The sequence below is a fragment of the Gobius niger genome, assembly GCF_951799975.1.
Source record: "Gobius niger genome assembly, chromosome: 10".
In the NCBI taxonomy this organism is placed as follows: Eukaryota; Metazoa; Chordata; class Actinopteri; order Gobiiformes; family Gobiidae; genus Gobius; species Gobius niger.
Window position 1 is genome coordinate 12008394 of NC_136861.1, and position 13103 is coordinate 12021496.

At 40.4% G+C, this 13103-nt stretch overlaps 1 protein-coding gene across 1 annotated transcript in view; it reads left to right on the top strand.

Moving 5' to 3' along the window:
* Window positions 1–13103, top strand: part of LOC306968833 (ras-associating and dilute domain-containing protein-like) — a 65980-nt gene that overhangs the window by 8579 nt on the left and 44298 nt on the right. Inside the window, 1 exon segment of the mRNA XM_079564370.1 lies at window positions 4446–4780. Within this exon segment, the coding sequence (XP_079420496.1) occupies window positions 4446–4780 (335 nt within the window).

Sequence of the window (13103 nt, forward strand, 5' to 3'; positions counted from 1 at the left end):
TAAAATACCATATTAATCTAAGACTTCAGCTGAAACTAAATATCCACTACATTAATTTCTGGATCCTCTGCGTGATCTCCACATAAACCTCCTCCTGCTCCCCTTCGCTGTGCAGCTGTTTCAGTAAAAAGTAAGATATTAAAGGCCTGGTTGTTGAATGAAGGAGGAAGCCACTAAATTAAAGTAATAGTTGTGGCCCAAACTCCTTCCTAACTTTCCTCACGTATTTGTAGCATCCCACTTCTTCACAGGGACAGGTTTAGAGTGGGGCTGAAAGATACATCGTTATCGTATCGATATCGAGATATGAACATTCAAGACTGCTCTCTTTTGTATAATGATGTTTTTATTTTTCTGAAAAAGGCTTGGTTTTCATAGATCCTGTAGTTATATCATATTGAGATCTAGCATAAATATTGAGATGTGAAATTTTGTCCTTATCGTTCAGCCCTAGTTTAAAGGCACATTTCACAAACAGGGTCACTTTTCAGGTTCACTTCAACAGAGATGCAAGATCATAAAATCGTTCCAATGGCTTTATGATTAGAGGCCAGTGTTAATTTTGACAACATATTTTAATTTAGTTTTAGTCTTAGTCTTTTGACGAAAATGTAATTTGATTATAGTCTAGTTTTAGTCGACTAAAATTGCAAGTAAATTTAGCTGACTAAATTTAAGACGAATTTAAATCATATTTAAAGGAATAGGCCACCGTTTTTACATACTAAGATATGTTCTTACCTCACTTTAGTCGTGTTAATATATCCCCGTCTGGTCTTTGTCCGTGCGCTCTGTCACGCAAACGGAGCACATACGCAGCCTCTCCCATGTCACATAGCTCCAAAAAAGCTCACGATAGAAGCTACCAAGCTCTTCCACGTGTTCCCTATTTAAATAAAGTTACGTGAAGTATATTTACCCAGAAATGTAGCATGTCGATTTTATAAGCAAATAAAAAGGGGGACTATATTGTGAGGCGTAATGATACGAGGAGTAAAACGTCCGCGCAGTAACTCCTAAAGGTTATTGACGGAAGTGAGCGGGGGAAGTCTTTAGGAATTACTACGCGGACGCTGTGCTCCTCGTATCATTACGCCTCACAATATAGTCCCCCTTTTTATTTGCTTATAAAATCGACATGCTACATTTCTGTGTAAATATACTTCGCATGAAAACACTTCACGTAACTTTATTTAAATAGGGAACACGTGGAAGAGCTTGGTAGCTTCTATCGTGAGCTTTTTTGGAGCTATAGGACATGTGGGAGAGGCTGCGTATGTGCTCCGTTTGCCTGGCAGAGCGCACTGACAAAGACCAGACGGGGATATATTAACACGTCTAAAGTGAGGTAAGAACATATCTTAGTATGTAAAAACGGTGGCCTATTCCTTTAATCTTGTTCCTCTGCTTCATGGAGCTGCTCCACATGAACAAAGCTCAGAGCTGCTGCTTTGGCAGAGAATTTACATGATCTGAGGCTCTTTCAGACGGTCAATAGAACTTTGGATGATTTTAGTCTCTCCCTTTCATTTTTATTTAGACTTAATTTAGTCGACTAAAATATCTGGACATTTTAGTCATAGTTTTAGTCTCATGAAAAACTTTTGATTTAGTTTTAGTCCAAATTTAGTCGTCAAAAATAACACTTTGACTAAAATTAAGACAAAATATTTTATTCGACGAAATTAACACTGTTAGAAGCGCAGTATTTTTTTCCCACATAAAACTGATTTGCTAAGGAGGACAAAGCCAATGTCTAGAAAAGACATGACTAGAAAAAAAATCAGGTATAGTTCCTTTAAGCTGAGCAAGGGATCGAGCGGTGACTCATTTCCTGGATATGTAGGACCTCAGGAGGAGTTTTTGGGAGCTGTCGTCGCGCTGCTGAGAACAGCCTCAGGGGAACATTCAAAGACTACTGAAAGATGCACAAACGGCTCGAAACACAACTCCAGGTGTGTTTTTGATGAGAAAGCAAGGGCTGGGTACCATTAAACGATACCAGTATGGTATCTTAAAAAAAGGTTTAGGTACTACTGGTATTGAAAAAAGAAAAGTGTCGAAATTATTTTTTCAAGTTTTGATGCCTCTTTGTTTACCTTTTATATATTTTTTCTCCAGTTCAGTTTTACCCAAGTCTTAGGGCCTATAGGTTAGTGCACTGACTCATTTAAAAACTAGGACCTACAAAACTGAGATTTTTGTCGGCGCCTTGTTGTCACTTTTTTGTATTTTGGTGCTATTTTGTCACGTTTTTGTCATTTTTTTGTCACCTCTTTTACTGCGTTTTTCTCGCCTCTGTGGTTGCGTTTTTGTCTCCTGTTTTGTTGCTTTTAGATTTGGTTGAAATTGAACTTGAGAAAATGTGCTTGGTTAAAGCGGGGGCTAAAAGGTTACTGGAAGTTACTTGGTTAAAAATGATAATATAAATGATATTACAAATGTAAAAAAAGAGCCAATAATGGAATTAATTCACTTTATCGTTCTGTTTTCTGGCTCCCGATGACACATTTTTTAGTATTGGTATCGTTCAGGTATTGGTATTTGCTTGTTGTGTTGTACTTGTCTCACCTCGGTTTAGCTGCTGTGTCACTTTGGTCAGTGTTAAAAGCCTCTGTTCCCAGCGCTGATAAGAGCCGCCGGTCTGACTGGGATCCCGGGACATTCCTGAGCCTAATGCCCCCCATACAACCCACTGGTGTTTGTGCTGCCATTCACACAGTTTGACTCTGCACTGTGCCACAAGGGCTCCACAATTTTGGGGGAAAAAATATCGAATTAATGCAATTTTCACAACCAATATTGCTCCTCCTTTTTTATTCTCAATTTGTATTTGTTTAATCTTCCAGGCCTGTATCACTAAAGAAGTGGCCACTGTGCACTTTCCCTCCTCTGTTTCCTCTGTTTCCTCTGAGTTTGTTACATTTGAAATCAGGCCAGGGCTTTGGGCTCCTGATACCGGAGCAGCCCAGATAAGTTCATATCGTTTTTTTGGTGGGAACCTGGTCTGAGGCCATGGTTTGTGCGTGTTTGAACACTAATGGTATTTGCACAAGCATTAAAAAAACAATAAAAACCACTGCTTGGCCCGTCCAGAATAGTTGGCACCAAAAACATGTCACACACGCTGATATTTTCTCGCACTGCCTTTAGCTTTGATAATGGCATTGGTTTGATAAGACACAATGTCACAAGGTTCATTTATGTCCAGTGTTGCAATGGTTTCTCTCCGGGATCAAGAGAGTCAGACCCCTGTGCAAAGCTTCTCCAGCACAACTCACAGATTGTCAGTGGGGTTATGGTCTGGGTAATACATATTATGGGGTCTTATGCTCCCACTCTTTTACAGCAAAAACAAAGGCATTCTTATGGCATAAACATTATATTCGCTAAACACCTTTTCTTTCAAAGAGCGAATTAATTTCAAATCCTTAAAAAAAGTACCCGTGAGGTCAACCCTTACTCTTTCATAGGTTGAGCCCAATGACTCTTGGCATCGCCATCTTGGAATATCTTAGGTGTACTTTATTGATTCCCAGTGGAAAATTTGTCTTCTGTGCTGGGGCAATTGGTAAGGAGCAGTGGGCAGCCTCGACAGCGCCCAAGGACCCATCTCCAGATGTGGAGTCAGGAGAAGGAAACCTACACAGACATGAGGAGAACCAGGACCGTCTTGCTGTGAAGTGAAAGAGCTAAACATTGCTTCACTGGGCCGTCCCATGGAAGAAAAGCTGTAATTAACAGAAAAAAAGTTTGAATCATAATTTCAGTGTTAATTTCATCGACTAAAATATTTAGTCTTAATTTTAGTCAAAGTGATATTTTTGACGACTAAAATTGGACTAAAACTAAATTAAAAGTTTTTCATGAGACTAAAACTATGACTAAAACGCCCAGATATTTTGGTCGACTAAAATAAGTCTAAATAAAAATGAAAGGGAGAGACTAAAATCATCCAAACTTCTATTGACCGTCTGAAAGAGCCTCATATCATGTAAATTCTCTGCCAAAGGAGCAGCTCTGAGCTTTGTTCATGTAGGAGCAGCTCCATGAAGCCGAGGACCTTGATTAAATATGATTATAATGAATATTATATATCTAAAGTTGGCTAAATTTGTCTTGAATTGTTTAAATTAGCTTGCAATTGTAGTCAACTAAAACTAGACTAAAATTGATTTTTGTTTTTTGACTAAATCTCGACTAAAATTTAATTATATTTTCGTCAAAAGACTAAGACTAAAACTAAATTAAAATGTGTTGTCAAAATGAACACTGCATAATATAACAACAAAACAAGTTGCTCTGCCCTTATTTTTGATTTAGTATTTTCAGACCTTGCACTTGTGAAAAAAATGGTAATTGGTACAATACAACTGCTCTTGCTTGATTTTTTAAATTTTAAAGCAAATGTATTAAATAACCCTCTTTGTATTTTCCCCACACAGGTCTAAACGCGCAGGTCCGGCAGATGCAGAGGAGCCGCTCGCGCGTGGCCTCCCTGTTCGTGGACGGCAGCGTGGAGGAGGCGGAGGGGCTGGGCCTGTGGAGGAGCCTGAGCGACATGGATGTTTCTACCATGGGGAAAGAGGCGCTCAGGGCTCAGCAGAGCTCAGCGGCGCTCAGAGAGGACCCCGAGGCCGAGGCCGACAAAGACGTGCTCAGGCTGGGTTTGGAGAAAGAGGAGACGGAGAGCAGCGACGATAACACCACGCAGTACTCCATCCACCCGCCGTTCGACTTCCCCTACTTCCTCCTGCTGCAGGGCTACAACCACAGACAGGTAAAGGCTCTACAACTGCATGCATTTATTTAAATCTGCAATGTCGTCTATTAAAGTCCTCATTTCTCAGAGAGGCAGCACCAAAGAAAAAGTCAGAGATATGTTTTACATGCGCTGCAAAGGTTTAGCAACAACATCTCCACATTATTAGCAACTACAGCTTCCAAACTCTCCAGTCTTGTACTTAAGAATATTTTAACGTTCTTTTCTATCCATAATTTAGATTCCATTGCTGAAAATATAGACAATGTTGGCAGTTTTATGCATACATTTATTTCATATGAAAACAAAACATGAAAGAAAAGTACAGCAGAAGTTTAAAATTTCCTATTGATACCTCTAAAAGAAATCATTTAATCATTGTTTTACACCAGTGAAGTGCCACATTTCTGGAGAAAAGTTGACAATAAAAAGAACTCTGACTCATACGCTTAAAATTCACTATTAAACATGCCAAAGAATATCAATCCGGAGAGAATTTCCTTAATTTTTTCATCATGTTAATTATATTTTGTTGAAAAACGAAGTAGCTTAAAGGGACACTGCGTAACATTTTGGACTATACTGTTGCCATCAGTAAAAAATATGCTTCTAATGACCAGCTCGACACATTACTGCAGTGGGTAATCAAAGAATGGAATTTGGATGAGAACTTAACCTGTTTAAGTCTCAAATTCTGCTGATTGTTGTCGACATCTCCATGGAGACGAGCTGGAGACGTCCCCACTCCCGGTGAAGTTACAGTCATGTCTTAGGAGAGCTGAGCCGCTCACAGCAAAGGCTCATGTTGGTTTGTACATGTATGGAGTACTTTTCAATGATTCAAATATCTGTCATAATTTTTTTTTTTTTTGCTGGGTAAAATTCTACACCTGTAGGACGATCCATTGTTTGGAGTTTGAAGAAATAAAATTACACCTTTTGGTTTGAGTGTGTTGAATGAAGGTCTGTCTTGTCTATATTTATTTGTTTTTGAGATACACAGGGCATTTTAAGAACTAATGAAGGAGGCAGACTATGCCTCTTGTCACAATCGTATTCCAACCAACTTTGTGCACAAGAGTTTGATTAGCTTGTCTTTGTGCAGGGAAAGCTACTATGAATGTTGAGTTTGTTGGCATCGAGCAGCCTGCAGGAGATTATGTTGTAAACAGGAGGCGCAGGAGGTGTTGGATTGACTGTCTTAGATTAAGCCCCTTGTGTAGTGGCTAAATCCCAGTCAGAGAGCAGCCCTTTAAAACCCTGCTGTCATCAGAACGAAAAACACTTGGCCTAAATTCCAACTGCTATTACAATATCAGCATGCATTAAGTTAATTGGATTTCGATATTTCGACTTCTTTGATGGTCTGCCTTATAATCACTTCTTAAAGGTGCATTATGCAAGTTTTTATGTGGGAAAAAGTAGTGCGTAATTGACCTTGTAATGGTGCAGTGGCTGTATGAGTGGTCAACATGGCGTCTATTAGGGCTGGGCGATATGACGATATTAGACCGTCTTACGATCTCCAGAACTGACGATCTGTTGTTTTTGTGGGATCGTTTTATTCCGGTTTTAAGCACTTCAGCACAGATCACTCTTTTCACTGTCAGAGAAGCAAACTCACCCCGCTAACTTTCTGCTACGCAATGATGGACGCTAATGCGAGCATGTAGCAGCGAGCCTCATCGACAGTGCGTGTTTACGACCAGACTCCTCAATCTAGAGCTTTAAACACAGCGTTCTGTCGCTATTTCAGCAGTATTTATGTCTTTCCCCCGTAACGCCGCTGCTCTGCCTAGATCCCAGTGTGTGTTTATTTATGTACCTGGCACATGTACGAAGTAGCGAGTGTGTCCTTCATCCTTTCAGTTCTGTCAGGCGCTGCATCGTCTCGTTTGTCTCATTTAAATCCTGGACCGTGTTCACAAATGTTTATCCATGTCTTCGAAAATATAAGACTTCTCCAACTTTGGTGAAATACTTGGTCAAGTAATAACTTACGGTATGGAACTGATTCTGGTTTGCCTTTTACACAATAAAAGTCACTGTATGTTAGCGCTTTAGGAAGACTCTTATTGTGAAAGGGTCAGACAGCGACAGAGCGACCTCTCAGAAAAGATGCCAAACAGCAACATAAACAACAAGCCTTTACCAAAAATTAGTGTTACTATTTTGCTTGTTTTATTGTGTTTTTTATGTATACAGTTAGTTTGCTGTAGTTCTAAGTCTTTTAAGTTCTGGTTACTATAAGAAAAAATCATGATAAAATCGAAATCGGGAGTTTATGATTAAAAAAAAACGTGATATTCTATTTTTGTCATATCGCCCACCCCTAGCATCTATACTTTCCATCACTGTGATTTCTAGGACGCTCCAGGATCAATTGCTTGGAAGGTTTTCTCTGCAGACGGACCCTCTCACCAGAAAACCTACAAAACAATTGATCCTGGAGCGTTGTAGAGACCACAGTGATTGAAAGTATAGACGCCATGCCGACCACTAAGAATCACAAACTCTTAAGCAGAATAAGTAACAAATACAGAAATGCACTGAGCAAATGAGACAGAGATTATATCAGATAAATGAGGAACTTTTTTGTCTTCTTTATCAGTTGAATTTTTCATTTTTACTATAACAGTGTCTCTATCTTTTGTACAGCCTAATAATGATCATGAATCAACCAATTTATTGTGAACTACCCCAACTTAACTTGAAAAGTAAACCCCAGCCAACTACCAGAACAAACTTCCCCACCTCTGAATAAAGACCTACTTAATAAGAGATTTTTAGTGTGTAAAAATGTCCCATCACGAACCAGAACAGGTGACTCTTTGTCCCCGAGTCCAGAAAAACAGTTCCACCTCACACGTTTTGGCTCGTCAGTCAGCACGCCCCACTGAGAGGAGTCACTGTCCCGTCACAGGAGGAAGCGAGAGGCCAAAACACTGAGATAACCCTGATTAAAGAGCGACTGAGCAGGATCACCGCAGACACTATTCCTGGAGCGCGGCCGTGCAAACAAACAAATAACCAGCAGAGGAGGAGTCGGAAAAGTGTTCAATGATTTTCCAATGCATTTTCAGCTCACAGTGCATATTTTAAAGGGGATGTGTCATGAAAAATCGACTTTCCCTCTTCAAAAACATACCTGGAGTTGTATTTCACTTCATTCGCACAGTTTTAAGGACATGTTTCTTCTTCTGCTGAAGCGCTTCGAACTTTTTCTCCTGGATTTTGTTGCATCATAGAGAGAACACAAAACTGTCATTTTCATCAACTTTACATTTTAAAGCCCATAATCCACCACCACTGGACCTGTTCTGAGCTGTTCTGCCATGAAAGTGTGTTAATCACTGTGCCATTTGATTTGCAAGCCTTAACTTTAGCTAAAGTCAAGGCTTGACGCTCGTGGCTATTTCAAAATCCTGACCAGCCCATTACTTTCTTCTGACTATCTTTTCTTTATGCAGACATAATTACCAAACCTAAAATACTAATGCTCAGGTACCCAAAAGTAGGGTTGCAAAATTCCGGGAGTTTTCAACGTTGAGAATTTTCCACGATAATATGGGAATTAACACAACTGAAGGTTGGGTCTTTATAGACAGATATCATCTGAAGCATAAAAATCTGATTTGAAAGGTATACACTAAAATACATAGTGCTTTAGGTTGTGGCCAATACGAAGAAGAGAGTTTGGAAATGGAATAGAGTATGTGCGGTATTACAATAGCCATCCATCCATCCATTTTCTTCCACTTTTCCGTTTCCGGGTTGTGGGGGCAGCTGCCCAAATCACATTGCATCAGCCCCTATGGCTCCTCCTGCAGGTGGTGGGTCCATGGAAGGACGGCCTCACGGTTCTAACTGGGCCTGTTGGTCTCTCATAATGGGCTTCTGAACTGCTCTTTGTCTGACCCGTCACCTAGGACCTGTTTGCCATGAGAGACCCTACCTGGGGCACGGAGCCCCTGACAACAGAGCTCCCAGGATCCTTCGGGTGCTCAAACCCCTCCACCACGTTAAGGTGGCGGTTCCAGGAGGGGGTATTACAATATTATATTATAAAAGTCTATAGTAGGTCTGTTCAGTTTAATGCAGCTCCGACACAGGCCCCGCCCACTCCGTGTACAGTATTTGTCAGTGTTTGACATGATCTGAGTTAGAGACAAGTGAATTTAACCAATGACAGTGGGATTAAACAAACTATTATATAAAACTTTGCCGTTTGTCCCACAACTTATTACAAAGAGAACGAAGCAGAATGTAGGTTTAGGAAAGTTGTGTTGTTTTGACTTGACGATATGCTCCTCACCCTTCTTGCTCGGGTCATCACTCAAATGCATGTTTCATGGATCAAAAACATAATTAATGGGTAGCATCGTTCAAAATTCCCAACATTTCCAAGCTATGTTCAGAAACATCCATTATATTACCTAAATAACTGGGGCTTTTATGATTTTCCAATTGCAACCATCAAACTTGCTATTTCAGTTCGATAATAATTCTGTACCTGAGCCTGGACCACTGTTTTTGCCTTTTGTTTGAGCTTGTTTTGAGTGATTTTTGACAGTGCCCAGAGACTGTGCGGCTGTGGCTTTAGTTTCCAGGAACAGGAAGCGGTGTTTGTCTGAGCCGCTGCCGTGGAAACGCTGAGTGGGCAGGATGGCGGGGACAGCACAGTGCTCGGGGACAGTCCTTCCTAATCTGAACTGATGCAACTGTGTGATGAGTAAAGGCTAAATCGCAGCAGGCAGAGGGACAGCAGGGACGAGTGACACACAAAAAAATGGAGCTAAAAATCAGTGGTGCTTGAGCTACAGTGCCTCTGAATACTTCAAATTAAGGTTGTCAAAATCGATTAGCAGACAGTTATTAACACAAAAAGTAGTATTAGAAACTCCTAAGCATAGGGATAGATGCTTTGCTGTTTAATTAGTAACGATTTTTTTTGTATCAGAGTAGTATGATTTAGTGGTAATATAAGAAACTACTAGGTATATATACTCAAAAATGCATTATTATGAGTACCAGTGTATGCATTGGACATTGTAAAGGAAGTAGGGATTCTCTTACAGCACTTAAAGCCAGACTCTAATATTTGGTTGGACCACATTTAGCTTTGATTACAGCACGGGTTCGCTGTGGCGTTGTTTCAATAAGCTTCTGCATTGACAGAAGAGCCAGGGTTGCATCTTGTATTGATGATGGGAGAATGCGACCACTGCGCAAAGTCTTCTCCAGCAGATCCCAAAGATTCTCAATGGGATTAAGATCTGGACACTTTCACAATGTGAGCTTGATGAATCCTAGCACTGTCATCTTGGAATATGCCCGTGCCATTAGGGAATTAGGGAAGAAGAAATCCATTGATGGAATAACCTGGTCATTCAGGATGTTCAGGTCGTCAGCTCATTCTTTGGACTCATAATGTTGCTGAACAGTTTGAGAAGACCTGCTTGCGTCTTTATTTTTTGGTCAAGCAGTGTGCATGTTTACTCTTGCTTGGGTTCTGTTCCAAATCAAAAACAGTTTTGTTAGCGACCATTGACAGCATATTCTGCTAATGGTTTATCACCAACCAGTAGGTTGATAGTTCCACCCTCTCTGCTGGTAATGTATACAGTTCCTTAGCCCTTACATAAGACACTTCACTGCCTATGTATGAATGAGTGTGAAACTGGCCGTCATCCGAGCTCCCGCAAATGCACACTGTCGTTGTGTCCTTGGTCAAGACACTTCACCCACCTTCCCTCCAGTGTCTGCGTACATTGGTGTATGAATGAGAGAGTTAATGGGTGACTGGTTCCTTACTGTAAAGTGCTTTGGGCCTGATAAAGGTAGAAAAGTGCTATATAAGGTGAGGTCATTTACTATTTAGGGCTCTTAAAGCCTCCCCAATCACCACCACTTAGCAGTATAAAGTGCATTTAGTCAATTTTTTACTCGTTTTTCCCTGGTTTGACATGTGGTTTATTGTTTCACTTCCTTATTGGACAGGGGCAGGAAGTGACATATGTAGAGGTTTCCATTTCTAACTGTTGCCATGCCAACAATGTTTTATGAGAAATGAATGAGTCAGAGCTCTATGGAACTGTCCTCTCTATCCATGTCGCGGTCAAAAAAACTGGATAAAAATAACTTATTTCCCAACTTTTCTTCATTCAGTGTCCACTTCGTGTAAATGAATCTAAGAATAGTACTTTCCACAGATGTTCTCCATCCATAATTAAACAAGTATTAAAGCCTGTCTTACTTTAAATCATGAATCAAAATGAATTAATAAAAACAAGGATTAGTAATGATTTGATTTTGATCTCAGCCTGATGGCAAGTGAAAGGTCAAATATGGAGGTGCTTTGTGGGAAAGTTTCAAAACGACTGGCAACCGAACTCGATCTGATTTGATTGTGATTTTTGTGCTTTATTTTTTAATGACCTCTTCCGTGCAGACAGTACACTCCACAGCGCTCCATTCACTCTCGTGTGCCGTGCGTCGGCCTGGCATCCCCCGCGCTATCATCCCTCAGTAATGGTCTTAAAGTCGACCCGGAGGTGACTGGCATCTCTCTCTCCTAATCTCCTCCCGTCAGTGCGGCCTGTTCCCTCTCAGCTCCCGCAGCCTCTGTTTACACACGAGCTGCGCCGCTGGGGCCGCGCCAAAACGTTGCATAAGGAAACTAAAGAGGGGAGAACCTGCCTCCAGAGATTAGGACGCACGTGGGGCCACAGCGTGTTTCTCACTCAACTCAATCCCAGTTATGTCACAAGTTGGACAAAAGTTTACATTTTTGACCGATTGTTCTCGAGATAATTTGCTTAAGTGGCAGAGAGCCAGCTCACAGTACCTCTCAATCAGCGTTTCCCAACAGGGACGTCTGGGGGTCAGGAAAGACTTAGTGAGGGGTGAAGACAAACATGAGTCTGCTAGAATACCTTTGGTCATCTTCCATACTTTAGTTTTACACTTGCATAAATTACTTGATTATGTTTAGACTTTTATGAGAGTTTTGATGCTGTTGTGGCTCAGAAACTCACTGTATAACCTGGAATGTTCCACAATGTGACTTTAAAGAAGTTTAAACTAAATTCTAATACTACAAAGTGACATTATCTTTATTGTTTTGCATTAAAAATAGGGCTGTCATGATAATTGCTACAGGTTTATCGACTTTCATTCAATAAATGGCAGATAAACAGTTATTGTCAGTGCATTTATTTGCAGTTTTACCCAATTTTTCTAATGTAATACATTGTGTCTCATTGTATTTCATTTTCATTGTGGGATATTTTAAGATCAAGTACTTTTCGAACAAAGCTTAAAGGAACAGGCCACTGTTTTTATACACTGAGATATGTTCTTACCTGAGCTTAGATAAGTTGATGCGTACCTGTCTGGTCTTTGTGTGTGCCCGTGGAAGAGCGTGGTCACTTCTAACTTCACCCCCGTTTGGAGCCATAGGAATACACTGGGAGAGGCCAAATGCTAACAACGTCTTTGGTCTTTTTGCTTGACTGAGGGCACACAGTTCTTCCATACTGTGAGATGTTCTTACCTGAGCTTAGACAAGTTGATACCTACCTGTCTGGTCTTTGTGTGTGCCCGTGGAAGAGCGTGGTAGCCTCTAACTTTACCCCCGTTTGGAGCTATAGGAATACATTGGGAGAGGCCAAATGCTAACAACATCTTTGGTCATTTTGCGTGACTGAGGGGACGCACAACAACCAGACAGGTACACAACTCATCTAAGCTCAGGCAAGAACATATCTCAGTATGGATAAATGGTGGCCTGTTCCTTTAACTGTCATTTATAAGTTTTAGCGTTAGTTTCTCTGGCATTATAAGATGTTCAATAATATTGTTTATCGCGATAGTTTCCCACCTCAATATATCGAACTTGGAGGCTTAGTCGTAAGTATATAAAACAGACATTTAGGTCGACCAATTCCTACATTATTGGCACTACCACGATGACAACCCAACAACATTTACTTAACATTATTCTACATTTCTGTTTAGGCGCTAGTTTATCTCTGAAACTATCTTATAACACGTGTCAATTTAACATCCTATATTCAACAAAACCCTTTTTTGCAACGTGTCTCTCCACAAAGCCTGTTAGAATGTTCCAAAAGCAATAGTGTGCTGAAATTACGCCAACAAAGTAAAATTATTCTGCCTACAGCGTTTTTTTTAATTTTGTAATGACTTATTAAAATTGTAGTTTTTACTTCTACAAAAGTGCTGCGAGTTTTTTGCCTCAGTCAGCAGGAAATGGTTTGATCTTCTCTGAAATAGTGAGGCTGCTGAACCTTTTTAAAATGCGCTGTGAACTGAATTT